This window comes from Pelodiscus sinensis, chromosome 2, assembly GCF_049634645.1.
Source record: "Pelodiscus sinensis isolate JC-2024 chromosome 2, ASM4963464v1, whole genome shotgun sequence".
Taxonomy (NCBI): Eukaryota; Metazoa; Chordata; order Testudines; family Trionychidae; genus Pelodiscus; species Pelodiscus sinensis.
Window position 1 is genome coordinate 131,238,718 of NC_134712.1, and position 26,402 is coordinate 131,265,119.

The window sequence follows — 26,402 nt, forward strand, 5'->3', positions numbered from 1 at the left end:
CTTGGGGGGGGCCAAAAGCTCCTGAGACCAAGACAGGCCACATAAGTGTTCCCTGTAAACTGAGTGCTTCAGTGGCTGTCCAGTCAAGATTCAGGTGCCGCCTAACTGATTAGTAGAGTACCCACAGCCAGCAGGATGGGTGTCCATTAGTGGTGCACATCTGCACATAAAATGTATTTCACTCATGGATGGAAAACATTAGCAGGAACACTGGACCACAAACAAACAAACTACCCAATACTACCCTATATGAACCACTTACAATAAGGGACAATCTAGTCTGAGGATAGGAAGACAGCAAAGGAAATGAAGTGACAGGGAGAAGTACACTCTCTTACATAGATCAGGAACAAAACAATCATGTGTAGTCTATCAAGCACCCTTGAATTTGAGAGAAAGTGGAAGAATGGAGACAATATTTTCCACTCAACACAATGTCTCACTGCAACCAAGGTTTCAGCTGACAAACCATAACTAAAGTACAACCCCATTCCAATTTTGGATCTAATGTGCAAGTAGAACATTTATTCTCCCACAACACATGCAGAGATGCAGATTCCAAGTCACATGTTTGATCAATTATCAGAACTTATCTAGAAATGAAGAAATGTTGTAAACAACTGTAAGAGCAAATACGATCTCTGGCTGGTAAAATTTCTGCCTTCATAGGCTTATTTGAAAGGAGAGGTCATTTGGCAATAAATGAAAGAAATTTCATGATCTGTATATAAAAAAAGGATGTTTTTCCCTCTTTCTTTCACTGTCTTCATACATATTTTGGAGGTGAGTGAGATGTATTCTTTGGCACATGCCCACTGGAATCAAAGAATGTAACAGATAATAGAGCTATCTAAAATCATACCATCCTATGTATCAAGAGGGTAAGTTGCACAGAAGAGTGTTAGAAGTTTAAGAAAAACAGAGCACCTCTTTTGCAGACAGAATGACAGAAAACTTCCAAAAATTCACCTGGTAGTAGGGGACCAATAGGATTTTTTTCAGTAGTTTCCTACGATGCACACCAAAATTAATTGCTAGTCCAAATCCACTGAAATCAATAGGCATCTAGAAGAATGAATTAGATCTTGTGTATCCAAAAACCAAAACATGGTAAAATTTCACTGGAGTGAAATTGCAGAGATAGTATTTATGGACAACAGCTGGAGAACATTAACGCTGTCTTTCTCCCTGGGGTTGAAAAAAAATGTGCTGTTCAGACAGGAAGCAGTCATGTACCACTTTGTATAATACAATATTTCTGGGATAAAAGAACAAGTTGCAAAGCATTAGAAATAATGTAATGAAAAGGGGTTGAAAAACCTAACAGAGTAATTTTAACTGCCTCATTTTAAGTCACACAGATGTCTTTTACATAGAACAGAAACTAATCCACTATCTGAACATGAAAATTGGAAATGCTTTAGCCACTGAAAATGGTTCAAATCGCTCTTATTTACACTTCTGCTCATCTAGGGCCTGAGGGAAGGAAGTGCTAAATGTACTTAACTCCCTCTGAGGTCAAATAGCATCAAGATGCTCATCATCACCTTCCTGAAGATGCTCAGAGTACATTGTACATTGGTCCTAGTTCTTAACAAAGGGGTAGTAACTGCAAAGGCCTACCAAATACTAGGGTAACCAGGTGTTTGATTTCACTCAGCACCAAGCAGACAGAATGACCCTTGGCATAAGTCCTTGACATAACTAAAAATAAAAGCTATTGCTGGTTACAGGATGATAAAGCAATGAAAGGAGCATGAATTACATAGCAACAAAAGCCATATTAAGTAACAAGGTCACCCAGCTACTTCCACTCATATCCTACCTTGCATCTCCCTGTGCAGAAACTGGCATTGTTTTAAAATGCAAACTTTATTATAGTAGTATGCGTCAGAATTGGCACCCATACAAATAGTCTATTCCACTAGAATGTATTCAGTTATCTTTTAAAAAAGTTAGCACAACTGTAGTAAGTTAAGCCAGTTTCTTTTATCATTTTTAAAAAGTTTTATTGTCAGATAGAAACCCATACTTTTATTGTTTTACTTTCTTTTGCAGCTTCTTTCAGAAGCTTTCCACTTGCCAAAACTTTTGGCAATATAAATGCTCCTTTCTGCCAATAACTTTGATGACACAAAGATAAACTAATCAGCATTTCTTACTCAACACAGCTGACACAGTCTGCAGAGAGCGGACTCGTTTAAGGAGCTGTCAGGGAAAGAAACGGGTCAATTGACACACTAAGAAAACTGCTGTACTTCAAAAAGCTACCACCAGCAGTTCCTGAGGCAGTGCCACCCAGGTGGGAAAGGGTTACTTGCTGAACGTACAGCACATACAGGCAGCACTCACATATCACAGACCTAGGCAAGTAACCACATTTGCGGAGCGACCCGTTGGTGCCGACACAGAAGAAGGCATGAAACGTAACTAAGGCAGAGAAGGAAGAGCAGTGAAGCGGGGGACGAAAGAGGGGCTGCGTCTGTTTACAGATTGGGGGGATTTTTAGCTCCCAGCTGAGGTCCTATTGCCTTACCGAATTAATATGAAATAGCTGTTTAAATGCCTCTGATATTTCCTATACCATTGGTGACTGGAAAGCTCTCGTCCCGCAACTGCCATCAAGGAGGTGCCCGAATAAAACAAGCTTCAAAAGTTGGGATACAAAGGGAGGCGAGGCGAGCCCGAAACTGGCCAGCCCCCTCCCCCCGCTCTCCCGGCTGCCTGCGAAAGAAACTTTTTCTACTCTCGGGCTGGGAGAGCCCACAAAGCGCAGCAGCTGGTTGAACCGCCCAGCCCGCGGAGGGAAGGCGAGGCAGGGACATTCCCCCACCAGCCCCTCGTCCCGTCCCGTCTCCCCCAGGCGAGTAGCTGGGCGAGGCTCACTCACCCTCACTGCCGTACTGTTTGCCATTGTTCGCTCCCATCCTGCAGGCTTCATGCTCTCCCGCGGCCAGCACACACCATGGCTCCCCAGCACAGACAGGAGCAAGTGGGGCGAGGAGCGCGCTGGGCCCGAGTTCAGCTTTGCATGCTACAGGCACCCGCGTCCTTCGGGAAGAGCCAGCGCCGCCCCTTAAGGGGGGTGGGGCAGAAAGGAAAAGCCCCCAGCGCCCTGGCGCGCAGGACACAGGCTGGGCAGCAGCAGCTCCACTGAGTTATAATCCACACATAGGGCGGCAGCGGCGGGGCAGCCCCAGGTCGCCGCCCGCATCCCCGGACCGATGCGCCTTCCGCAGCCCCTCGGATCCCGCAGGCGCTGCCGGCTTCCCCCGCCCGCGCAGGCAGAGCGCGACCACTTGTGCTCGGGACGGGACCGGAGGCGCCCGCAGCCTTGCTCCGCCCGCTGGAGCGCCGCAGACTTTTGTTACGCCAGCGCCTCCCCTCAGTCGCTCTTCGGAGCCAGAGTGTGGGCCGGGGCAGGGCCAGGCTGGGGTGGGGAGGAGGGCGCTGCAGCCTTTTAAAGGTACAGTCTCGCTCCCTGCACGCCCCTGTGAAGGCCTGCGGAGACTTAAGGAGGGGAACAAAGCGGTGCCTTTTAATGCCCTGTGTAAGTTTATCCATCCTGGAAAGGCAGATGACTGTGTTTGGAGCCCTAAGCACTGACACCTACCTGACACGGTTCATCCCCATCCTAGACCCCTGCCCCTTTTGCAGCGTTACAGACAACCCAGCACACACATAGCTGGAATGCACCAGGTTGCAGCCCCTATTCTGGCTCCTCCTGAACCTCTTATTGAGGTTCTGGCAGCACTTTTCTTTCACCTTTTTCATTTATGCAGACCCTATCTATGGCCCCACAAAGTCTCAAGACCTCCTTGTCAAGACCTTCTCCTTGCCTTAGCAAAAGCTGCCATCTATAATATCAGGAGGAGGCTGCTGGACGAGGGGGTTCTCTACGACTGTGGGGCCTATTTCTGTTCCTCCTTGGTTTCATGTATCTGGGCAGAGTTTTTCTGGGCAGCATCCCCTGGCTCCATCGATAGCTTTGAGGAGCAGCGCGCACTGTCTGGGGTTCTCTGTTCGGTGTCCTCATCATAAGTCATTATTTGTCCCCCATAATTAGTTGGACATAAATCCGGTTGTCCATCCCACAAGGCTGGGGGAGGGGCCTTTAGAACATGGGTGGGCTATGCAACTGTGGGACCTACTTCCGTTCCTCCCTACTGTCACATATCCGGGCAGAGTTCCTCTGGGCGGCGTCCACTGGCTCCATCCATAGCTTTGAGGAGCAGTGGGTGTTGTCCAGGGTTCTCTGCTCAGTGTCCCCATCCAGTTCCCTCATTTTAAACCTTTGACCCACACACCTTGACCCTGTTTTTTATCATTTGTCCCCCGAAATTAATTGGGCCCTGGATCCAGTCATCTCTCATGCAAGGCTGGGGGAGGGGCTTTCAGAAGTGGGCAGGCTGAGGATGTAAGTTGGGGGTTTCTGGCCCCTTCCACACTTACAAAAATGGTTGTAAGTGCGGGGGGTCGGAACTCGGGCAAATGCTGGATGAAGGGATGCTGGATTTCCACTCCTTCCTAGTTTCACAAATCCAGGTGGAGCTCCGCTGGCTTCGTGGACAGCTTCAAAGAGCAGTGGGCACTGTCTGGGGTCCTCTGCTCGGTGTCCCCGTCCAGTTCCCTTGTTTTAAACCTTTGACCCGCATCCCTTGACCTTGTTTTTCATCGTTTATCCCCCGTATGCAGTTGAATCCTGGGTCCAGTTGTCCCTCCTGCAAGGCTGGGGAGGGGCCTTTAGAAGTGCAAGGGCTGGCACCTGCCCACCCAGCCTTAGGTTCAAATAGTGACTGTGTTTGTCTGTCTCAAGCAGACAGACTTCATGAGACCCTGTGGATTCAACCCCTGCTGCTTCCTGATTCATTTGGGGGAATCAGTTTGCCTCTTCCACACCGAGCTGCTCCTGCCTATTTTCTATTTTCCCTGGTTTGCACTGTAATTAGAAACCTTCTGATGCGCACTGCTCTCTTCTGTCCCACCTCGCTGTGCAGGCTCACCAGGGCTGTGTCTAGACTGGCCAGTTTTTCCAGAAAATCAGCAGCTTTTCTGGAAAAACTTTCCAGCTGTCTACACTGGCCACTTGAATTCCCACAAAAGCACTGACTTCTTACTATAAGAAATCAGTGCTTTTTGCAGAAATACTACGGTGCTCCCATTCCAGCAAAAGTCTTTTTCCGAAAGACTTTTGCGCAAAAAGGCCGGTGTAAAAATGGCGATCGGGGCTTTTTTGTGGAAAAGCGCCTCTAGATTGGCCATGGACGCTTTTCCACAAAAAGTGCTTTTGCGGAAAAGCGTCCTGCCAATCTAGACGCTCTTTTCCGAAAATGCTTTTAACGGAAAACTTTTCCGTTAAAAGCATTTCTGGAAAATCATGCCAGTGTAGACGTAGCCCAGGAGTTTCTGGTCGGTCCTGATCTTCAGGTGAGCAGTACCATTGCTGCCAACATGAGACTCATGATAAGTATTGTTTGCCTTAGAACTCCAGCTCCAATAGTCAGGCGACTGTGTGATGATTTTAGCCTTCATTTTTAAAGAAAAATAATTTTGTAACCCTCGTGGCTGGAAAGAAAAGCTTCAAAATGTGACTCCAGTGCACCTAAATGTTCAAAGAACAGAAGGCAAATAAAAACACCAAATCCATTATTTTTACATAATCTGATGATTTTAAAGCCACTCATTATTTTTTTCTCGTGATTTTTAAACATTTGCTGTTGGCAGTACTGGAACCCAGGAGGCCAACAGACTTGCCGGGCCCCTGGACAAGGCAAGGGGGCAGCTCCATGCCCCTGAAAAGGCCATGGCCTTGGGTGGAAGGAAGGGGTTGGAGATAGCCTCCTTCAGGCATCTCTCAGCACCACTCGGAGCACGACATACAGAGATCAGGAAGTGAATTAAAGAGTCTGGGGCTCTGGCTGCTGCTTATGAATCTCTGGGACATGGGGCACTTGCTCTTGCCTGCCCTCCCCCATCCGTGGGCCTGCTGGTACATGAAAGCTCTGGTTGTAGATGGGGGTCATTGGAGTTCACTGCTTATTTTGTCTTCCACATGCCATTTAATTTTGGCTGGCTAAATGACCATTACTCAAAATGGAAGTCATAGACAAGTTTACTTGACATTAAAGACAAAATACTCTCAAGGGAATTCTGCACTCCAAAATTAAAAACGTTAACATATTTTATGATATTTTTTAAATTCTGTATATTTATTTGTCAAAATTACAATTTAATTATGTTGATAATTTCTTTCAAAGTATTTTCCTCTAAGTATGTCTAACAATACAGACACCAAAATAGGTTCCTTTTTAGACATATTAGTATTGCACATTGAGTAATAATTCATTTAAACTGCAATACAAAAACATATTTCTTATAAATATATTTCTCAGAAGCCATGCAAAAAAGGCTTGGACAAGTAATGAAGGACCTGAGGGAAAGGGACGTAATTTCTAGGAAGGTGACAAAGAATTAACCTGAAGGGGTTTGCGAGAGAGAAGTATGGAACAGGGTTTGGGGAGGGATTGTTAGGGAATTGAGGAGCCTCCCCCATTCAGACCCTGGCTGAGCCTTAGCCTCTCTCATTCCCTCAAGCACAGTCTTTCCCTATCCCAGTGTGTCCCTGCATCCCCACTCAGTCACTCCATCCACATGTGTTCCTGACCCCCCCACTTAGCTCTCCTTCCCATTCAGCCCTGCACTTTCTCTCACCCACCGTTCACCTTCCCTCCCCATATTTCCTTGCACCCCCACTCCCATTCATTCCCCCACTCCATTCTGTCCTCCCCACTAGCCCCTTTGAAGTCCAGTTTGGACCGCCACCACCCCCAGCATCCGCATGGGCACCAAGCTGTCTGTTTCTCTCCATCCTCTATATCCCGTACCTCCTCACTTGGCCTCATACCTTCTTTTCCCTATCTGTAACTTGCTGCTCCTTCCTGGGTGTGGCTGCCCTCTGTTCTGGTGCCATAGCATCCTCTAGCAACTGAAAGTCAACTGCAGTCCTCTCCAGAAGAATATAGTTTCTGCAAAGAAAAAAAAATAATCCATGGGGACATGAATTCTGTGGATGTGCAGTAGCACAGAATTCCTCAAGGAGTAATGCATGCTGTGTATATTATTTCAAGATTCGGTGGCCACTGATATTCTGTCCCTCATTTAAGGTTTTTGTGAAACCTTATTGGAAATGTGACAAATTTGATATGGCACTTTAGAAGTATACTCTCAAAACGTGTAGAAACTCAATTTCTTCCGAACTTAGGGAAATACTTTTTTTTTAATTAACAGTTTTTTGAGTAATTCTACATTACATTAATTTGCAGAGCAGAATCCACAAGGCTATAATAATTCTAATCCTACAAACAATGCTGCTTTTGGATCAAGCAGTTAGTAAGTAAGTGAGATCTTGTGGGATTGTTTCTGTGAAGGAAAATGAGATTTCACATGAAGTATGTCTTTGTAAATAAACAGGATTGCCACAAAAAAATGTACAGAGTCCTGTTTACCTGAACACAATTAAAGCAGTAGGAGGCTGTCCTCACAATTCGAAGCCTGTCGTTTCCGTCAGTGCTGTATCCAAAAACAAGCTCCTTTGGTTTGCTTTCAGGGCTATGTTATCAGAGCCTCTCTAGTTTTCTGGCTGCTTCTTCCATGCTTTCAGTTTGCTTGCTCCTCTGACACATAAAGTCATAAACAAAATATAATTAATGTGATAATCCTTGTGTTTGCTATCATTATCTAGAGAAACCACCTCTTATTCTCTTCAAATTAGTTCTTTTCTCAGGCTTTCCATGTATCTAGGCTTTAGGCAATAGTTTCTATTGTTTCATCTATGTTATTCCATTAAGGAGCTTCATTGTTCCCCTTCCTCCCCACTTTACTCGGAATAGAGGGCAGCCAGCATGCTCATTAGCTTGACTGAGGTCTGTGTTTGCCCATAGATGAGAGACACTTGCTGGCATCTGCCAACACCCTCCAAAATAACTACATATTTTTATGTGCCAGTTGAAGCATCAGGCACAGCACCATACTGAAGACTGTGTTGAGTTGAGGAATCCTACTGTAAATCCAATCTGTTAGCAATGGAAAAAGGGAATTGCCCTCTCAAGAATGACAACACCTACTCTTTTAAGTAATGGTTGTATCTGCAGCTTACTGGTAATACATTGGTTCCAGAAAATTAAATTTTGGTCTAAACTAGTATCTGTTGTTAATTTATTTCCATAAGCAGATCTTTTTAAGAAAAAAGGGGCCAGTTTGAGTGTTCGCGTATATAGGGGCTATTTAGTGGCCAAAGCTGATATTGTAGTGCAAACCAATGGCACTGGTGACTGACAGCATGTCTGGGTTGGAATTAATTAAACAGTAATCCCAATGAAGCAAGTCATTAAGTTTTTTTTCCCTGACTGCTTATAAATGCTGGAAGTCTGATACCCTGTGATTCTGATGGCCTCAGCTCCTGAAGGAATCAGTGGAATTGCAGGCATATAGCACTTCACAGTATACGTCTCATGCTAAGTCTGTAGTCCATCTTGTTAGAAGCACGGTAGACAAAATATGAATTAGTACAAGAGCCTAGTTGGTAACAATTTAGAGCTAGATTCTTAATCACTGATTTCAAACAAAATATGCTGTGTAGAAAGCCAAGCTGGTAGTCTGATACTAATTTCTGCTTTTAATTTGTTCTCTTTTCCTTTTGATCTTTCTTTCCCTTCCCAACTACAAACAAAGCAAGCAGCCTTCCAAATTTGGCAGTAAGATACTGAAACATAGTACATTATTAGCAATTGCTTTGCATATGATCCTGCAATAGACAATCACAAATTAAGTGATGCTTATCCAATTAAAAGGAAAGTTCAAATGTTTTTATTCCAACTAATTAGCTCTAAATTTAAGGGGGCTTAAAAATCAATTGAGTAACAGGCTAGAAATCTGTGAGGCGAACAAGATGGAGGAGGCACTAAACTACAGATTTCTACAAAATACAAGTTAAAGTTGCATGCATTTTGCTCGTTATGACAGTATTTAGTTGTGGTGAGATTTATATTAATTGACTAATTGGGTTAGTCAATAAGGGCACCTCTGCCTTTGAAATGTAGTAAAGGGCGAAAGCGCTGTGGGGAGCACAGGGCCAGCGAGGGGGCTCAAGCAGTTCCTCAATGGCCCCATGCTCTCCATGACTCATAGTCCCCAGCTGACTCTGGGCTCCATGTGGCAATGCCACTTTGAAATGCCACAGGGAGCAGGCGTCAGACTCCACGTGGTGTTTCAAAGTGGCAGCACTGCATGGAGCCCAGGTTCAGGGGGGGAGTCCCCAGCTAGCCGCGGGCTGCACATGGCATTTCAAAGCGGCAGTGCCTCATGGAGCCCAGGGTCTGGCTCCAGGCTCCACATGGCGCTGCTGCTTTGAAGCACCCGCTCCTCATCCCCCCTACCCCACTGTCTCTTTCTGATAGAGGCAGCCAGGGGGAGGATGCAACTAATCAACTAGTGTGTCGACTATCTGATAAGCATTTGCTTATTCGATAGTCGACGAGTCGACTAGTTGTTCACATCCCTAACGCGAGTAACCATTCTGTGTATTGACTACATACCTAATGTGCAAAGAAGATGAGGCTCTGACATCCAGATCAACTCCCTTTCACAAGCCATATTTTAATATAGTATGGGGATGTGAACAGGTAACGGGTGATGCTTACCAGGTAACGATTAACTGTTACCTGGGAGCAGTCCCCAGCCACCTGCTGCTGGCAAAAGGCTGCTCTAGGCTCCTCTCACCCTTGGCTGTCACTTGGGCTGATTATGAGGTTGCAATATGAGGTTGCCAACTTGCACCCCACATGGGCTAGGAACCAACAGTCCACCACAGGGTCTGAAGCAACTGGGAGACTGCTCCAGCCTGGCTGGAGATACTGGTACCTCTCCAAGGAGTGGGAGATACTGATGCTTCCTGAAAAATGTATTCAACTTGGGACTAGACATAGAAAGGAGAACAGGATCATGAAGCCACTGCAACTGCATTTCCAAGACAAAATATTTTTATTTGGGGATTTTTGACATTTCACCCAATTTAAATAAAAAAATCAATTTTCAAGCTTTCAGGAAGGGGGGATTTTCCAGCTGACTATTTAATTTCAGTTTCAAAGCCGCTCATCTTCCATGCATTCCAATATTGACCTCTGCATTGTGCCCTAACTCACATCAACCTATCAGGATTACAACTTTCTATTTGGCAGGCATATTCTTTTCACCTTTAAGGGGAGTGTAGCCCAGTAGGGCTCTCGGAGGGGCTCCTCCCACTCTGGGTCAGTGGGCAGCCACTCCACCCCACTACACACCCGCTCAGTTTCCTGTGGGGAATTAGCTGTGTTGGGCTTTGACTTTGCGTCAGTCCACAGTCACAGGTAGCAGACCCAGGCCCTGGTTTAGGGTGGGGCAGCCAATAATAGTACTTAGGCCCAGACCCTAGCTCAGGGCAGGGTGACAACACAAACAAACAGTCCTTAGATTATCGTCAGTCGGTCCAAGCCCTGGTTCAGGGCAGGGCACCAAGCAAACAGTCAAAAGTCCAAAATGCGGCAACCACAGTCAGGTCCCCTGGCTCAGGCAGGGGTCTGACAAATGCAGGCTGTTGCTCTGGAACAGCTGAAGAAAGAGAGTGCCACCCAGGAGTAGGGTAGCAGGGGGGACTCAAGCCCACCCACTGCACTGCATCCCAGCCCAGGGTCCTAACAGCAGCAGACTCATTGCAATGCGCTGTCTCACATTCCACTGACCACCGTAGACACTGTGGGCTGTCTTTGATTAAGGGGAAGGGGATGCAGCAAATCACTGCAAACTGTGGAACAAAACAGTGGTAATACCCTGCTAGACCAAGGAACTGCTGTACCTTCTGCTTCATAGTGGGCGCATGTAGCTTTGGATGGCCTGGACTTTCTCTTTGGGGGGTACACAAGGTCACACCCCAACCAGTACCCAAGGTAGGTGGTCTCTTGCCACGCAATATGGACTTCTTTGGTTTGGCTGTGAGGTCAGTGTCCTGAAGAGTTTGAAAAACTGGTGCCACTTGGAGGAGATGTTCTTCCCAGTGTTGGCTATAAACAACTACATCAGTGAGGTAGGCAGCAGCATAATCCATATGGGGACTGAGGCGGCAGTCCATCATGCGCTGGAATGTAGCGGGGGCCTCCATGAAGGCCGAAGGGCATTTGGACAAAATGGAATAGTCCAGATGGAGTGGTAAATGCGGTTTTCTCCCTGGACTCTGGATCCAAGGGGATTTACCAATACCCATTTGTCAAATTGAGAGTTGTAAGCAGTTCCCAAGTGATGCAGGAGTTCTTCTGTTTGTGGCATTGAATAGGCATTGACCTTGGATATGGCATTACCTTCCTGAAATCTATACAAAACCATACACTCCTGTCATGCTTCGGCATGAGCACCAGGGGGCTTCGCCACACAATTTTTAATCAGTCAATGACTCCAAGCTCCAGCATCATTAGGACCTCCCTTTCTACTATTTCCCTCATTCGTTGGGGTAAGGGGTGGTTAATCTCTTGGACTATATGGCTTGGGGTTGTCTGGATTGTATGCGATACCACTGTAGTCTGTCCAGGAAGCATTGTGAAGGTCTTCCGAAAGGCCTCCCGCAGACATTGAGCCTGCTTTTGCTGTCCCTCTGTCAGTGTGTCTCCCAGCAGTGGTCTCTCTTCCATCACTAGATCAGGTACCTGGGGGCCTAAGGCAGGTTCAGGGGCCATGGGGTTATCATTAGCCCTTTGTGCTCTCTTGAGGGCTTCAAGAGGTTCACATGGTAAATCTGTCTTTTTTTTTCAGGTTGGTTGGTGTATTTCATACATATCAGCACCTATGGTATATTTCATACATCCACTCAGGGCCCTGCTATTGGGCAAGGAGCTTCGATTTCTCTGAAGGGAGGAGTAGGAGTACTCAACCTCCAGGCACAAAAGTTCTCTCTCAGACTCCCTGGTTGTAACATCACTCCTGGGTCCCTCCCACCTTCCCTTTTTCTTTAAAAGGCGGTTGCTAAACCCCTTTATTCAGGGGTTGGGTCGATGCCCACATTCTCTATCATGTGTAGCCCAGTAAGGCTCTGGGAGCCCGCACATATTTCATAATCAGACACTAAGATAATCATAGTGACTGCTGTTGAACATATTATATTAGAAAATAATCTGAAAGAGTCTAACAAAACTTAAAAAAAACAATGAATAGTTCTGCAGCACCTTAGAGACTAACCAAAAATGTACATGGTATCATGAGTTTTCATGGGCACAACCAGTAAGTTTCTGGACACTTAAAAAATAAAGCAATCATCAAATATGTGTGTCTCAACTAGAAAATGACTCAAATTCAAAAGTGATCTTGAGAAAGTAAGTAATAATCTATTTTGATTTCAAAAGTTACAGAATCACTGTGCCATTGTGTCAAAAGTCATGGCCCCAGTCCCAAAGACTTAATGTAACTTGTGCCATGTGAGTAACCCCAGTAAAATTAACATGAGTATTCACATAAGTAATTTCATGCGTGTACCTAAATTTCTTCAAGATTAGGTCTAGATCAGCTTGTATTATATGCATTGTTTTGGGTGGAACCTGCTCTGCTCTGAGGTGGAATATAGCACTCCACAGTATGTATTTGTGTCAGGCTGTGTGTCTAGTTAGAAGTTCCTGTGCAAAGTCTATATGCCCGTTGTTTTAGTTATCACAAGGTCCCTAATAAGGTAAACATTAAACCAGACTACCAACAAGCATGTAATTTTGGGGAAGGCATGCTTACTTATTAAGAACACATGGAGTGTGGGGGAATATTATTAGTCTTGGTAGCCAGAGAAGCTGGATCCACATACCCTAAAAGGAGTATTAGACGGGGAGGCCAGGCTAAGACAGCCATCTTGTTACCTCTCACACCCAATATGATCAAGAGCTTGTGAGGCTCCAAGGTATACGTCCAATACCACAGTCTGGTATCAAATAACAAGAGGAAGATCAACCAGGGCAGTATAGCACAGCTCCTTTTGACTATACATGAAAGTTTGGATTAAGTGACTTGATCTGTGTTACATAGGTACTCTGTGGCAGACACACAGATAGAATCTAGTTCTGCAGGGAAACAATCAACTACCTTAATTCTGCCTCTCTTTCTGCAGTGCCCTTCCTCATACCTTCCAACTTAGCAGCATCCTTCTCTACATAATCCTGATTCATCCCCAAAGCAGGTCCAGCCTGTAAATGGAATGAGGCAGGGCTCCCATTGAAACTATAGCATGTGAATGATGATGTAGTATAATGTGTAATCATTACACCCGTGGTCCCCAACTCGGTGCCCGCGGGCGCCATGGCGCCCGCCGGGCTCTTTACATGCGCCCGCGGAGCAATCTGGGCTGGCAGGTGCCAGCCCCGGGCGCATGGCTGGTCCCGGCCCCGGGGGCGCCGCGAGTACCCTTGCCAGCTCCGGCGCCGGCCTTGGCCCCGCCCCTGGGAGCACTGCGCGTGCCCTGGCCCCGGCCCCGGCCCCGGCCCCGGCCTTGGCCCCGCGGCGCTTACGGGGGGAGAGCCGGCCCCGGACGCGCGGCGCTTACGGGGGGGGCGCCGGCCCTGGGCGCGCGGCGCTTGCCAGGGGGCACCTTCCCCGGGCGCGCGGCTATGGGGGGGGCCCAGCCCCGGCCCCGTGGCTATGGGGGGGCCCTGCCCCCGGGCATGCGGCTAGGGGGGGCCGCCCCCGGGCGGGCAAGTGTCCCCGCCCCCTGGCGCCCGCCAACCTGAAAAGGTTGGGGACCACTGCATTACACCAAACTTCTTTCTGTGCCTCAGTTTAACTGTTTTCTGAAGCACAGGTCAGATTCTGCCTTTTAAGTACTTTTAGGAAAATATTACACAGACTTAAACCTCAGTGTTATTTGTTGTAAAATCCTGAACATAGCTGTTAATAACAATTTCCAGACAGTGTGAGAGAAATAGTACCATACAGTGTCATAGTAAACATTTACTACTGACAAAATCATTGTAAATAATATTTGGAATACTGATGAACTGCTAAGTTATACACTATTCAATAGCAAGTCTACTGGTCTTTACACAAACGTTCCCAATTTATTGCTCTGACACCTTTAAATCCAGTATTTCACCATAACATTTACAATTCTATACTTTATTACACAAACATTCCCCTCAGAGATGATTTTGCAGTCTCTGCAGCGTGGTCATAATGTATAGTGCGTGATACTTGGGTGAGCCCTTATGAAGAATAGCAGGCTTCTCCATTTTTTTCTAACCCTTCAGAGGCCTGTTAGTAAATGAAAGTCTGGGAATCATTTCAGCTATTAGCATTCCAACCTTTGGGTTCCAACACCCAAGAGTGAAGAATTAAAAATTATTCCTGGGGGAATTCTGCACCAGTGCATGCACCCCCAAATAAAGAGCCATACATATTTTAAATTTTTTGTACAGAATAAGGCTTCTGTTGCAATGTTGCTTCAGTTTTGTCTTTTGCCCATGAGTGGCTGATGTGCTAGAACAGAGCAGCTGCTCCCAGATGGCTAGGACACAGAAAGCATGTCTTCTTTAGGGCATGGCTACACCGGGGAGTTATTTTGAAACAACTTCCCTTATTTTGAAATAACAAGGTGAGCATCCACACAGCAAGCTTGTTAATTTGAAATAACAGGCTTTTTATTTTGAAATAACCCCTGCTTCTCATGAGGAATAACATTTATTTCGAAATAACAATTCTGGCCTTGCTCAAAGCACATTGCCATCGTCTGAACTGAGACCTTTGGTGTCAGCTCACACATTAGGTCTAGGCTTCATGCACCGTGTCTCCTGGGATAACTGCCCTTGTTACTTTTCTTCACAGCTGGCCCAGCTATGTGTGTGGTGCATCCAACACATCCCGTACCATTCTCCCAACCCCACGACAGCCACAAGTGCAGGCAACTCCATGACAACCTGGTGTGAGAACACCTCGAGTGCCTCTGTTCCTTCAATATGAACTTGAAGGAGGAGCACCAGGAGTGCTGGGCTGACCAGGAGCTGAGGAGAACAGTCTGGGAGCAGCTTGTCCCACCAACACAAGACCACATGCTCCTCCATTATCACTGCCATGGAGCATCTGATCATGGCTATTAAGTGGTCCAATAGCCATCCCTCCATACTTGCTGCCCCCCAACTCCCAACACCCACACCTGTCACATAAAAAGCCATATGTAGGCCTGTAGTGGTTAAATTTGAATTCCTCTAGGCCAGCCATGAGCACTGGTGGTGAAAATATCAGATGTTCTTTATCAGAAAGCCTTCATCAGTTTCCCTATGCTAGCTACCTGAGAGCTGAGTATGGGATAAATAACATGACCTTGGTTCTCAGCCCCTTGGGAACATTGAGAGTGGCACTGGGGCCAACTCATACATACTCAGTAAACAGATAGGCTACATCTACACTGCAGGGTTCTTGCGCAAGAACGGCCGCTCTACAGAGCATCTACACTGCACGCATGTTCTTGCGCAACTAAATTTACAGTAAAGCATCAGAAGAGAGGGCTTCTTGCGCAAGAGTTATTCCTCTCCCCACGAGGAATAAGCACTCTTGCACAAGAGCTCTTGTGCAAGAAGGCATTGTGGACAGGTAGTGTGGACGCTGCTAGTACCTGTGATTTTCCCCAGTCACGTGATTTGATGTAGCAAATGTAAGTTTAGTGTCCCGTTGGTACGCGTACTTTGTTGGGGCTCTTGATGACCTATGACCACAAAGTTCTTCTCTGCAGTGGGTTAGCAGTGTTGCTGACTGGGTTTAGTACAGCCCAAAGGGGCTGATCTGCAGAGGGGCTGATCTCTTCTAGCAGGGATCCTATTCAGGCAGGAATCAGGCGGCTTCAGTCCCAGGATTTCCCCTCACCACAATAGGGTGCAGGGCTCAAGGTGCAGATTACACAACTGTACTAAAATCCAAGCTGTAGTCTCCTAGCCCAGCGCCCAGACGCACACACAGCAGGCAGCAGCCCTGAACTAACAGGCAGAGCAGAGCTGACCATGTGCTGACTGGTCTCACCTAGGGAGCTGGAGGGCTACTCAGCCTGGCTGGGGAAGTTTCCCAGCAAACTCTACAAACTGGGAATCATCAGTGGAGAAGGAAAACCCAGCTGAGGGATCTTGTTTTCAGGTCCTTAGAGGCCAGTTCTCAGGGGGGACCCTCCATGCAGACCTGGGGCTTTACCAGCTCCCCACACAGCCAGTCCTGCCCTTGCCCTGGTTGGCTCCAGACTGACTCATAAAAAACAATGGCCTCCCCCCTTTCCTGAACTCCCTGGAAGGGGCATCTCACTCCCTATTTGTTGCTGGGCAGACTCTGAATTTGCCTTGGCTTCCCCTCCTTACCAGGGGCAGTGTGCCTCTCCCTGAGCTGCCAGCAGACAGAGCCCCAGGAATCTAGGTAATCTCCTTGGGGGTTACACTTGAGTTCCTGAATATGCAGGCATTGTGAGCCTTCCCGAACCACCTGAAGTAAATGTCAGTGAACCAGCCCCTGTGGTCCACGAGGGCCTTGCAGCACCATTGAAAAGTACCCCTTTCTATTGATATAGTCTGAGGCCCAGTGGCTGGGGACCAGGATGGGGATGTGGGTGCCATCAATGCATCCCCTCACCCCCGCATTTGGGGAAGACCATGGCAGCAAAGCCAGTTACAAGGGGGTTGATGTTGCCCAGGGTGATGACCCCCTGTAGTAGGATGGTGTTTATGGCCTTGACCACCTATAGAATTATAAAAACATAGAATCACAGGGTTCCAAGAGCCCTCAGGCAGTCACCAAGTCCAAGCTCCTTCCCAAAAGAGGACCAACCCCAACTAAACCATCCCAGCCAGGGCTTTGTCAAGCAAGAACTGACAAACCTCTAGGGATCATTAGGGAACCCATTCCAGTGCTTCACCACTCTCCTAGTAAAATAGTAAAATAATCAAACCTGCATGAGCATGGCCCCGACAGTCAATCTCCCCACGGTGCAGTAGCTGTCCAACATGGTGAGCTTCCAAAGCGTGAGGTGATGTGCTTCTGTAAGGGGATGGCTGCTCGTATCCGGGTGTCCCATTGCTGGAGGGCAGGAGTGAGCCACTCGCAGAGTTCCAGGAAGGTGGCCTTCCGCATGTAGAAGTTCTGGACCTACTGCTGGTCATCCCACTTCTGTAGGAAGATGCCGTCCCACCAGTCAGAACTGGTCTCCTACTATCTCTGGGTACGTCTACACTACAGTGCTAATTCGAACTAACTTAGTTCGAATTAGTTAATTCGAACTAAGCTAATTCGAACTAACACATCTAGAACTAAAAACTAGTTCGAATTAGCGTTTTGCTAATTCGAACTAGTGCATCCACATTAAGTGGACCCTGAAGCGGGGTTAAGGATGGCCGGAAGCAGTGCCGGCAGGGCATCAGAGGAGGACTTAGAGCGTGGAGATGCTGTCTCAGCCTAGCCGAGGTCTGTGCTTAAAGGGTCCCAAACCCCACCCCAGACAGACAGTTCTCAGGGGTGCCCCGCTTGCAAAGCAGTCCTGGCTTGAACTGCCCTGAGTGCCCACACTGGGCACATCACAGCACTCGCCCATCAGACCGGCTGCACTTGCTGCAGGCTGCCATCTGGGGAGAGGGGGCAATTGGGGGGCTGCAGGAGAGCTTCCACCCCCAGAAGCCCGCAGAGCCAGCCCAGTCCTCCCCATCGGGGGCTCGTGCCCCATTCCTCCCTCACTTCCTTCCACTTACCCTTCCCTAGCCCCTCTTCTTGATGTACAAAATAAAGATAACGTGTCTTCCAAATTGGAATCTGTCTTTATTGAACAAAACTGGGGGAGAGTGGGAAAAGGAGGTGGGAGAGGGGAAGAGAGAGGCTGGGAGAGGGGAGGGCAACTAACATGATCAGAGGTTGGGAACAGGTCCCATATGAAGAGAGGCTAAAGAGACTGGGACTTTTCAGTTTAGAAAAGAGGAGACGGAGGGGGGACAGAATAGAGGTCTCTAAAAGCAGGAGTTGGGTGGAGAGGGTGCATACAGAAAAAATCTTCATTAGTTCCCATAAAGAAGGACTAGAGGACACCAAAGGAAAGGAATGGGTAGCAGGCTTCAAACTAGTAACAGAAAGTTCTTCTTGACAAAGCAAAGAGTCAACCTGTGGAACTCTTTGCTGCAGGAGGCTGTGAAGGCTAGAACTGGAACAGAGCTTAAAGGGAAGTGAGATCAAGTCATGGAGGTTGGGTCCATGGAGTGGTATTAGCCAGGGGGTAGGAGTGGTGTCCCTGCCCAAGGTTTGTGGAAGGCTGGAGAGGGATGGCACGAGACAAATGGCTTGGTCACTGTCTTCGGTCCATCCCCTCCAGGGTCTCTAGGGTTGGCCACTGTCGGCAGACAGGCTACTGGGCTAGATGGACCTTTGGTCTGACCCAGGACAGCCATTGTAAGCTCAGGGCTCAGGGTCGGGGGTCTCAGTGGACCCCCTCGATTCTCTTGCACACCTGCTCCTGGGTGGCCAGGCTGGCAGCTATCCTGCCCAGGCCGGCCACTTTCCTGTGCCTAGTGCGGAGGTCGTGGACGAGGTCGGGTGCCCGCCTCTTGCGGTCCCGGGCAAGCTCCTGGGAGCCGCCAGTCTGGTCCCGGGAAGAGGGGGAGGGCTGGGGGGAATCAGGTGGGTGGCTCGATCCGTGCCAGTTGCAGGGTCTGCTGGCTGGGTGCTGGTAGGCTTGCACCTGGTATGGGCACCGTAGCCAGCCCGTGCCCCTTTAAGAGGTCCAGGGCCGGGAGGGGGGCAAACGAGTTTCCCTGGTGTTGGCCAGAGTGGCCACCAGGGAAACCTGGGGAGGGCTAGCCTCCCACTAGTTTGAATTAAGGGGCTACACACCCCTTAATTTGAACTAGCTAGTTCGAACTAGGCTTAATCCTCGTGGAATGAGGATTACCTAGTTTGAACTAAGCGCTCCGTTAGTTCGAATTAAATTTGAACTAACGGAGCGCTAGTGTAGCGCCTATGAAAGTTAGTTCGAACTAACGTCCGTTAGTTTGAACTAACTTTGTAGTGTGACATTCCCAGAAAGAGGCAGTGGGTAGAGGAAAGAGGAGGAGGTTCTTTAAAGCCTAGGGCCTGACCCTGGGCTGGGAACTCCCCTGCTGACTCCGGGTTCCATGCAGAGCTCCCACTTTGAAATGCTGCAGGGATCATGGGGTTAGTGGGGGACTGCTTAGCTGTGTCTAGATTACACCTCTCTGTCGACAGAGATGTAGATTAGGCATGTCGAAATTGCTAATGAAGCAGGGATTTAAATATCCCACGCTTCATTAGCATAAACATGGCCACGACTTTTTTTCAAAACGGAGCTTTTTCGGAAAAAAAGTCAGTCTAGACACGGATCTGTCGAAAAATAAACAGGATCTTTACAGGATATTTTGAAAAATGGTTTATTTTTTGACAGATCCGCGTCTAGACTGCCTTTCTTTGAAAAAGCTCTGTTTAAAAAAAAAAGCGGCAGCCATGTATATACTAATGAAGTGCGGGATATTTAAATCCCTGCTTCATTAGCAATTTCGATGTGCCTGATCTACATCTCTCTGTCGGCAGAGAGGTGTAGTCTTGACGTACCCCTTGAGTCCCCCGCAGGCCCTGTGCTCCCCACAGCGCTTTTGCCTTTGAAGTGTAACAACAGCCTTTATCCACTAATTGAATAGTCGATGCAAATTTCATTAATCAAAATTTAACATCCCCAGCCTGGAGTGCTTCCTGGGGGTTTTAAATGTGAATCAGCCTCCAGTCAGTGTGCTCACACTATTTTGCTATAAATCTGTGCTATTTCAATGGGGACATGTAGTGTGGATGTGCTATTTCAGAATAGTTATTTGGGGGGTTATTATTTTGAAATAATCATGTAGCGTAGACATAGCCTTACAGAGCATGTGGGACCAGGCAGGAGACAGGGGCTATGGAGAGACAGACAGTGTAGGGCTCTTGGGGTTTCAGAGGGAGGCTCATAAGGGCTAGTGGGGGAGGACAGACTGAGGAATGGGATTGGAGAAACAGGGCCAGAGTGGGGAGGGAGGTGCAGGGCCACATAGGCAGGATGTGTGTGTAGAGCTATAGGGGGAAGGGTGATGACTGAGTGGGGGCACAGAGCAACATGGGGAGAGGCTGCAGGGCCACATGGGGCTGGGGACAGAGAGTATCTGAGTGGAGGAACACATGTGGAGAAGGGGTATGAGAACATATAGGGTCAGTGGGGTTAACAGCCTCATGGTGACTCTGTGATGGGGCTATGGCTTTCTTCCCTGTCCCTCATTCTGATACCCATGAGCAGATCCTGGGCTCTAAGAGCTGGCTTACACTCTATTGCAGTAAATGATGAGTATTCTCCAACAGACAAAACAAATGCAGATTATATTTATTTGTAATTAACTTTCCAATTAAACAAATGTGATATCCACCATAGTCCTAAATGAACAGAGTCTAAGGTTTCAGAGATATATGCACAAATTAAAAGAATGAATGCGGTACAAAATGAAAACAAATTTATACTTGGTCTTTTAGTAAAACTTCAAGTTAATACTCTAAGTCAGGAAAAAAGGACATGTTAGCAAAAGAGTCTCAGATAGTTAGTAGTGATAGAAATCAAAGTGAAGAGTTTTGTGAACAAAAAGGAATGTTTGCTGAAGAAAATTGTGAACTCCTCAAGGCTGGGTAGACAATAAAGATGACATAGTGAATGGAAATTTTAGCATATAGGAACTCAAAAAAGCTACTGACTGAACACCTCACGTAAAGATAAGCACTTACCAGAACTTACTTTAAGGATTTTATTGAAAGTATACCTGACCATCCATTAAAATACAGTGGTTAATTCTAAACAAAAAAAATCACATTTCTGTTGGAAATGTTTTAATCTACTGATGTCATTTGTAAATATTTCTAAATATTACTATAACTCAATGGTTGTCAACATTTCCTGTGCTATGAAAGCTCTGTGGAAATGGCAAAAGTACTAAATGACTTTTGTTTTGGCTTTCGCTAAAAAGGTTAATAGTGATTAGATGTCTAATATAAGGAATGCCAGTGAAAATAACGTAGGGTCTGAGTCTAAAATAGGGAAGAATGAGTTAAAAATTATTTAGACAAGTTAGATGTCTATCAGGGCTTGATGAAATATAGCCTAAAATAGTGGTTTTCAAAGTTGGGTCACAGGCCTTCCTGGGTAAGCCACTGATGGGCTTGCGATGCTTTGTTTCTCTAATTGTTTGTAGCCACAGAGCCTTGCAGATCCCATTGTCTGGAAACAGTGAACCACAGCCAATGGGAGCTGCGAGGCAATGGATACTGAAAACCACTGTCCAAGAACACTCAAAGCCCCCTTCCACTGTCCTCTCTTCCCTCCCTGAGCTGAAGCTGGCAGCTGGGACCCCAGACATGTCGGGCCAGAAGTCTGGGGATGCTTTAGCACCCCTGCACCTCTAGTTCTCTTCTCCTGCCTTTGGACACTGCCCGAACTGCTCCCACTTGGAGCAGCATCTAAAGGCAGGGGAAGAGAACTAGAGGCGTGGGGTGTTCAGGAGCACCATGGGGAGAGGATGGGTAAGACCACTGGTTGACAAGGTAGGAGCCCTCAAGAATTACCCCCCTCCCAAGACTAAGAAACAGGTCCGGCAGTTCTTAGGACTGGCCGACTACTATTGCCGCTTTGTCCCTCACTTCGCCTCCCTAGCAGCGCCCCTGACTGACTTGACACAGAAGGCAAGACCACAGACGGTATTATGGTCTAAGGCCGTGGTCCCCAACCCGGTGCCCGCGGGCGCCATGGCGCCCGCCAGGCCCTTTACGTGCGCCCGCAGAGCAATCTGGGCTGGCCCCGCCCCCGGGCATGCGGCAGGTGCCAGCCTCGGGCACATGGCCGGCCCCGGCCCCGGGTGCGCCACGCGTGCCCTTGCCGGCCCTGGCCCTGCCCCCAGGTGCGCCGCGCGTGCCCTGGCCCTGGTCCTGGCCCTGGCCCCGGCCCTGGCTGCGCGCGCCCTTGCTGGCCCCGGCCCCGCCCCCGGGTGCCCTTGCCGGCCCCGGCCCTGGGGGTGCTGCGCATGCCCGCACCGGCCCCGGCCGCGCGGAACCTGGGCAGCCCCTGCCGGGAATTGCAGCACATGCTGTGTGTAGCGCATGCTTGGCCCCGCCCCAATCATGTGGCCGGTGAGCGGCCCCGTCCCCTTACGCACAGCGCGTGAGCAGCCCCGCCCCCAAGCGCCCGGCAGCCCCAAAAGGTTGGGGACCACTGGTCTAAGGCCTGTGAAAGGGCCTTCCAAGCTTTGAAAGACCAACTAGCTAGCTTCCCAGTGTTGGTGCAGCCAGACTTTGAGAAGCCTTTCACGGTGCAAACGGACACATCAGAAAATGGGCTGGGGGCTGTCCTCTCACAAGAGGAAGGAGGGGAGGAACACTCTGTGCTCTATATTAGTAGAAAACTGTTCCCGAGAGAATGTAAGTACTTGACAATAGAGAAGGAGGCACTGGCAGTAAAATAGGCTATAGAGATGCTCCACTATTATTTGTGGGGGAACTGGTTCAAGGTAATGACAGACCACACCCCGCTCCGGTGGCTACAGAACATGAAAGACTCAAATACACGTATTATGAGATGGTATCTCTCATTACAGCCCTACGCCTTTGAAGTAGTTCACCGGGCTGGAACATCACACCAGAATGAGGACTTCTTCTCGAGAGTGGAACCCTGGGAGGGAGACCAAGATCGAAGGGTAAACAGGGACTCGAGGGGGGCAGTGTGTGACAGGGTGGAAATGTCCCGCACCCATACTCCCCAATCGCCGCCTGTCTAGCGGCAGCTGAGAGGGAGTACTGGCGGTGCAGCAGCTGCTCTGCAGCCGCCACACAGCTGAGCTGCAGGAGGGGCCCTGAGCCCCGGAGTGTCTCGGGGGCGGGACACCTCCACGTGGGAGATGGACGCCAGTGTTCCAGAAGGGTGGGGGAGGAAGAGGGCAGAGCCCTGTTGAGCAGCCACCGGCGGGGAAATTTAAACGCGGCCTTGGCCGCGAAAGGGGGAGAGGGCGGCGGAAGAGCCCTCCCCGGAGAGGAGACTGCCAGGAGACCAGACAGAGGGTAAGCCGGAGCAGCCTGCCAGGTCGAGGCTGCCTTAGGGCAGTATGGTCAGTGTTGGGGAAGCCCAGGGTGGGCGAAGGGAGCCCGTGGGCTGGCACATTATGGCGGGAAGCCCCGCCAGCCAGACTGGACCGCAGCTGAGTCCACGTCCTTAGGGCCCTGGGCTGGGGTCCGTGAGAGGGGGCAGGCCCGGACCCCTGTCTCCCTGTCGCGGGGCACAACGGTCACTCAGCCAGAGCGTAGAGTGTCAGTACGGAGAGGCGAAAGGGGCCGTTCAAGGTCAATTATAAAAAGACAGAGACGCACGGGTGGGGAGCCGGAGACTTCTGGGGACCCCCCTCCACGGTGGACTTATTTACACCTATGATTCTATGATCCTGACATATATTTGATGAAAATACTCTGGGATCACTGAAGGTTGAGAGACTTCCATGGTTGAGCTGTCTTGGTGGCTTGCTGTCTTGGTGGCTTGCATTTTCTAGGGTTATCTAAATGAAGATTTCTTGCTTTATTTACTGTTGTTTTCCAGAATTGATTGTATAACAAGTTGGTATTCATCCTGCTTAGCATCTCTTGTAATAGGCCAACTTTCTTCATAACTCTTGCCAATGACATATTTGGGCTTTTTGATTTTATTTTATTTTTTGCTACAGGACTCTCAGATTTTTCAAGAACTGTTAGTGTAAGGTACATTGAAAATATTGAAATTGCTTCCAGAATCCACTATATTTTGAATGAAATTTGTCTGAAGAGTGACTAAATTCAAACCAGGCAATTCATCACAGCTTCATATTTGCTAACCAGTGGCTTAATGCTGCTGATCCTTAGTGCCCATCGTGTTGGCCACAATGGTCACAAAGAAGGCTTCCCTTCACTCTGAAACTCTCTGAATGCTACCATGCACTTTGGTGACTCCCTCAAAGCATTGATGAGATCTTTCACCACTGTAAACCTATCATGACATTCTGGAATATTATACATGGCAAGGTTAAAGGACTTTGCAGCACGATACACTAATTCCACTCTTGGCTCTCGATCTTTCATTCTGGCTTAGACCCCAATAAATTTACTGGACACATTACTGGCTCTGTCGTAACATTGCCCCCAGCAGATAGAAAAAGGCAAATCACACTTGAGAAGTTGAAAAGAGAAGCAGCATCCATTGTGTCAATTTGATAAAACCCAATTAACTCATAATTCTCCCAATCTTCACTAGGAAAGAACCTTAAAGAGAATCTTATTCTTTTTCTTGTATTCTCATCCATTACAACAGCTTAAAACTAAGAAGCCTTTATCTTTTGAACAATCTGTTTTAGCACTATCATTGCCATTATTTTAATAGCATTGTTAACGAAAATGATGTGTAATCAAAGTGATAGCCTCTTGTATTTTGTACAACTAAGCCACCGTCTCAGTTCCTCTGAATCTGTACTGCGTAGCAATAAGAACTGAATCAAATTTGAATCACTCTCATTATGTCCACATAATGCTAATCCTTGTTGAACTAGGATTGAACAGTAATACAAATTTTCATGTCAGAATAGATGTAGCAAATTTGCAGTGCACCTTTTTCCTAATACACATATGATAGTTTGAATGTTGCTCCTTCAATAAAATGAGTCTAAAACATTTAGTTAGACAATGGTGTGTTTGCTCTGGGAGTGCAAAGAACATAGTGGTCTATGCTTCAAAAATATGCTTGTGCTCCCATTGTCCTCCCGGAGTGTGGATGGTTTTAAGGTACGTCAACTCCAACTATGCAATTAACGTTGCATTAGGTCGACCTTCTGCTCCAGTATAGACCAAGCTTCACTGCTTAGTAGGCCTGTAGCAGCTGAAAGGGCCAAGTTAGAGTGTTCTGTATCGGCTCATCTGCCATCTAGGTACTGGGTACCAGGAGCTTGTCCTACTCAATGTCTTTAGAGAAAGAGGATAGATCCTTGTTTTATTTGCATAGGTATATTCTTGTAAGTCAATATTTCCATACCCTTTAGTTGCTCTGTCATCTGCTTCTTGGAAACAGCAGAGCTGTTGGTAGTTGGCAGAAAAGCTAATCTGACAGGAGAAAATGAGAAAATGTATGGGAATATTCAAAAAGGAATATTTTAAATTTGCATATTTTGTTTACTTTGTGTTTGAATAGATTCAGCCTCTATTTTTGCAACAGTAGGATCAGCAACCCATTGGGTAAAATAACTGCTTGCAAAAACCAGCTACAGAACTTTAAAATATGCATCTTGAAACACTTTAAATGTGGTTTTTAGAATGAATGTGACTAAAAATTCTAAGGAGAGCATTTAATTCCATCAGCCATAATATATTGAATTTTCTCAATTTATAGGGTCAAGGATATTTTTTCTTCACTGACACCACACAATAGACAGAATAGTCTGCAAATCCAGCTCCTAAATCACTACCAGTTACAGAAGATTCTGCCATCAGCATTTAGATGTGTCTTCCTTTCAGTAAGCCTCTGAAAACCTAATTCAGCCAGCATCCCTCTGTGCTGCAGAATCTCTTCTTGGAGTTTTCCCAGCGCAGCAGGGGGTGGGTGAGTTCCTGGCAGCCTGGTTCCACTAGTACTATATTGTCAGGGAGGTATAGTGAGCACTGGACTCAGCACAGATGCACAAAATCGCTATATCTGCTCTTAATACAGATGTTTGATATTTATACTGTGGGAGACCAGACACCCTGCCCACATTGTGCCAGCTGGCACAAAGCCTGTACAATATTCATTTCTCAACATGTAGACTGTCTTTGATTTACAAGCACTTAACAGAAACTCAAACAAACTTGAACTTCAGTTGGCACATGTTTTGTTTTTTCTTTACCTTGTAAACATAACAAAACCCTGCAAAGTTCTTGGGAGTCTAAGCATTTCTTCATATTAATATTACAATGGAAATGTAAATCATGGGACTGGTGCCCATTGTACTTGATGTTGAATGCACACACATACACAATGAAAAAACACCGCACTACCTGCCCTCAAGAGCTTGGAATCCAAATGGAGCTACCTTCAGTTCTGTTTGGTAACACCAATGGGTCTCATCCTTAAGAATTTTGTTGTCCCTATTTAAAATTACATTAATATCCTGCACACTAAACTAAGTAAGTTAGCTGATGTGAACAAAGTACAGATAAAAGAGGCCCAGAAACATATTCATTTATAAGACTCATTGTTTTGGTTAGAGAACTTGTACTTAAAATACCACACTAAGTAGCTTCAGGTCACCATAGCTTTGGCTCCCACATCCAGCCTTTTT

General features: G+C 47.4%; 1 protein-coding gene and 1 long non-coding RNA gene across 2 annotated transcripts in view; both read right to left on the bottom strand.

Moving 5' to 3' along the window:
- Positions 1-3,404, bottom strand: part of FBXL7 (F-box and leucine rich repeat protein 7) — a 323,839-nt gene extending 320,435 nt beyond the window's left edge. Inside the window, exon 1 of the mRNA XM_006117085.4 lies at positions 2,891-3,404. Coding sequence (XP_006117147.1) covers positions 2,891-2,927 — 37 coding nt within the window. The 5' untranslated portion in view covers positions 2,928-3,404. The remainder of the gene's footprint in view (positions 1-2,890) is intronic.
- Positions 3,405-6,858: 3,454 nt separating this feature from the next.
- Positions 6,859-26,402, bottom strand: part of LOC142827212 (uncharacterized) — a 40,991-nt gene continuing 21,447 nt past the window's right edge. The window contains exons 3-5 of the long non-coding RNA XR_012901789.1: positions 16,973-17,190; positions 7,506-7,673; positions 6,859-7,025 (exon numbers count right to left, since the gene is read on the bottom strand). This is a non-coding gene — a long non-coding RNA (uncharacterized LOC142827212). The remainder of the gene's footprint in view (positions 7,026-7,505; positions 7,674-16,972; positions 17,191-26,402) is intronic.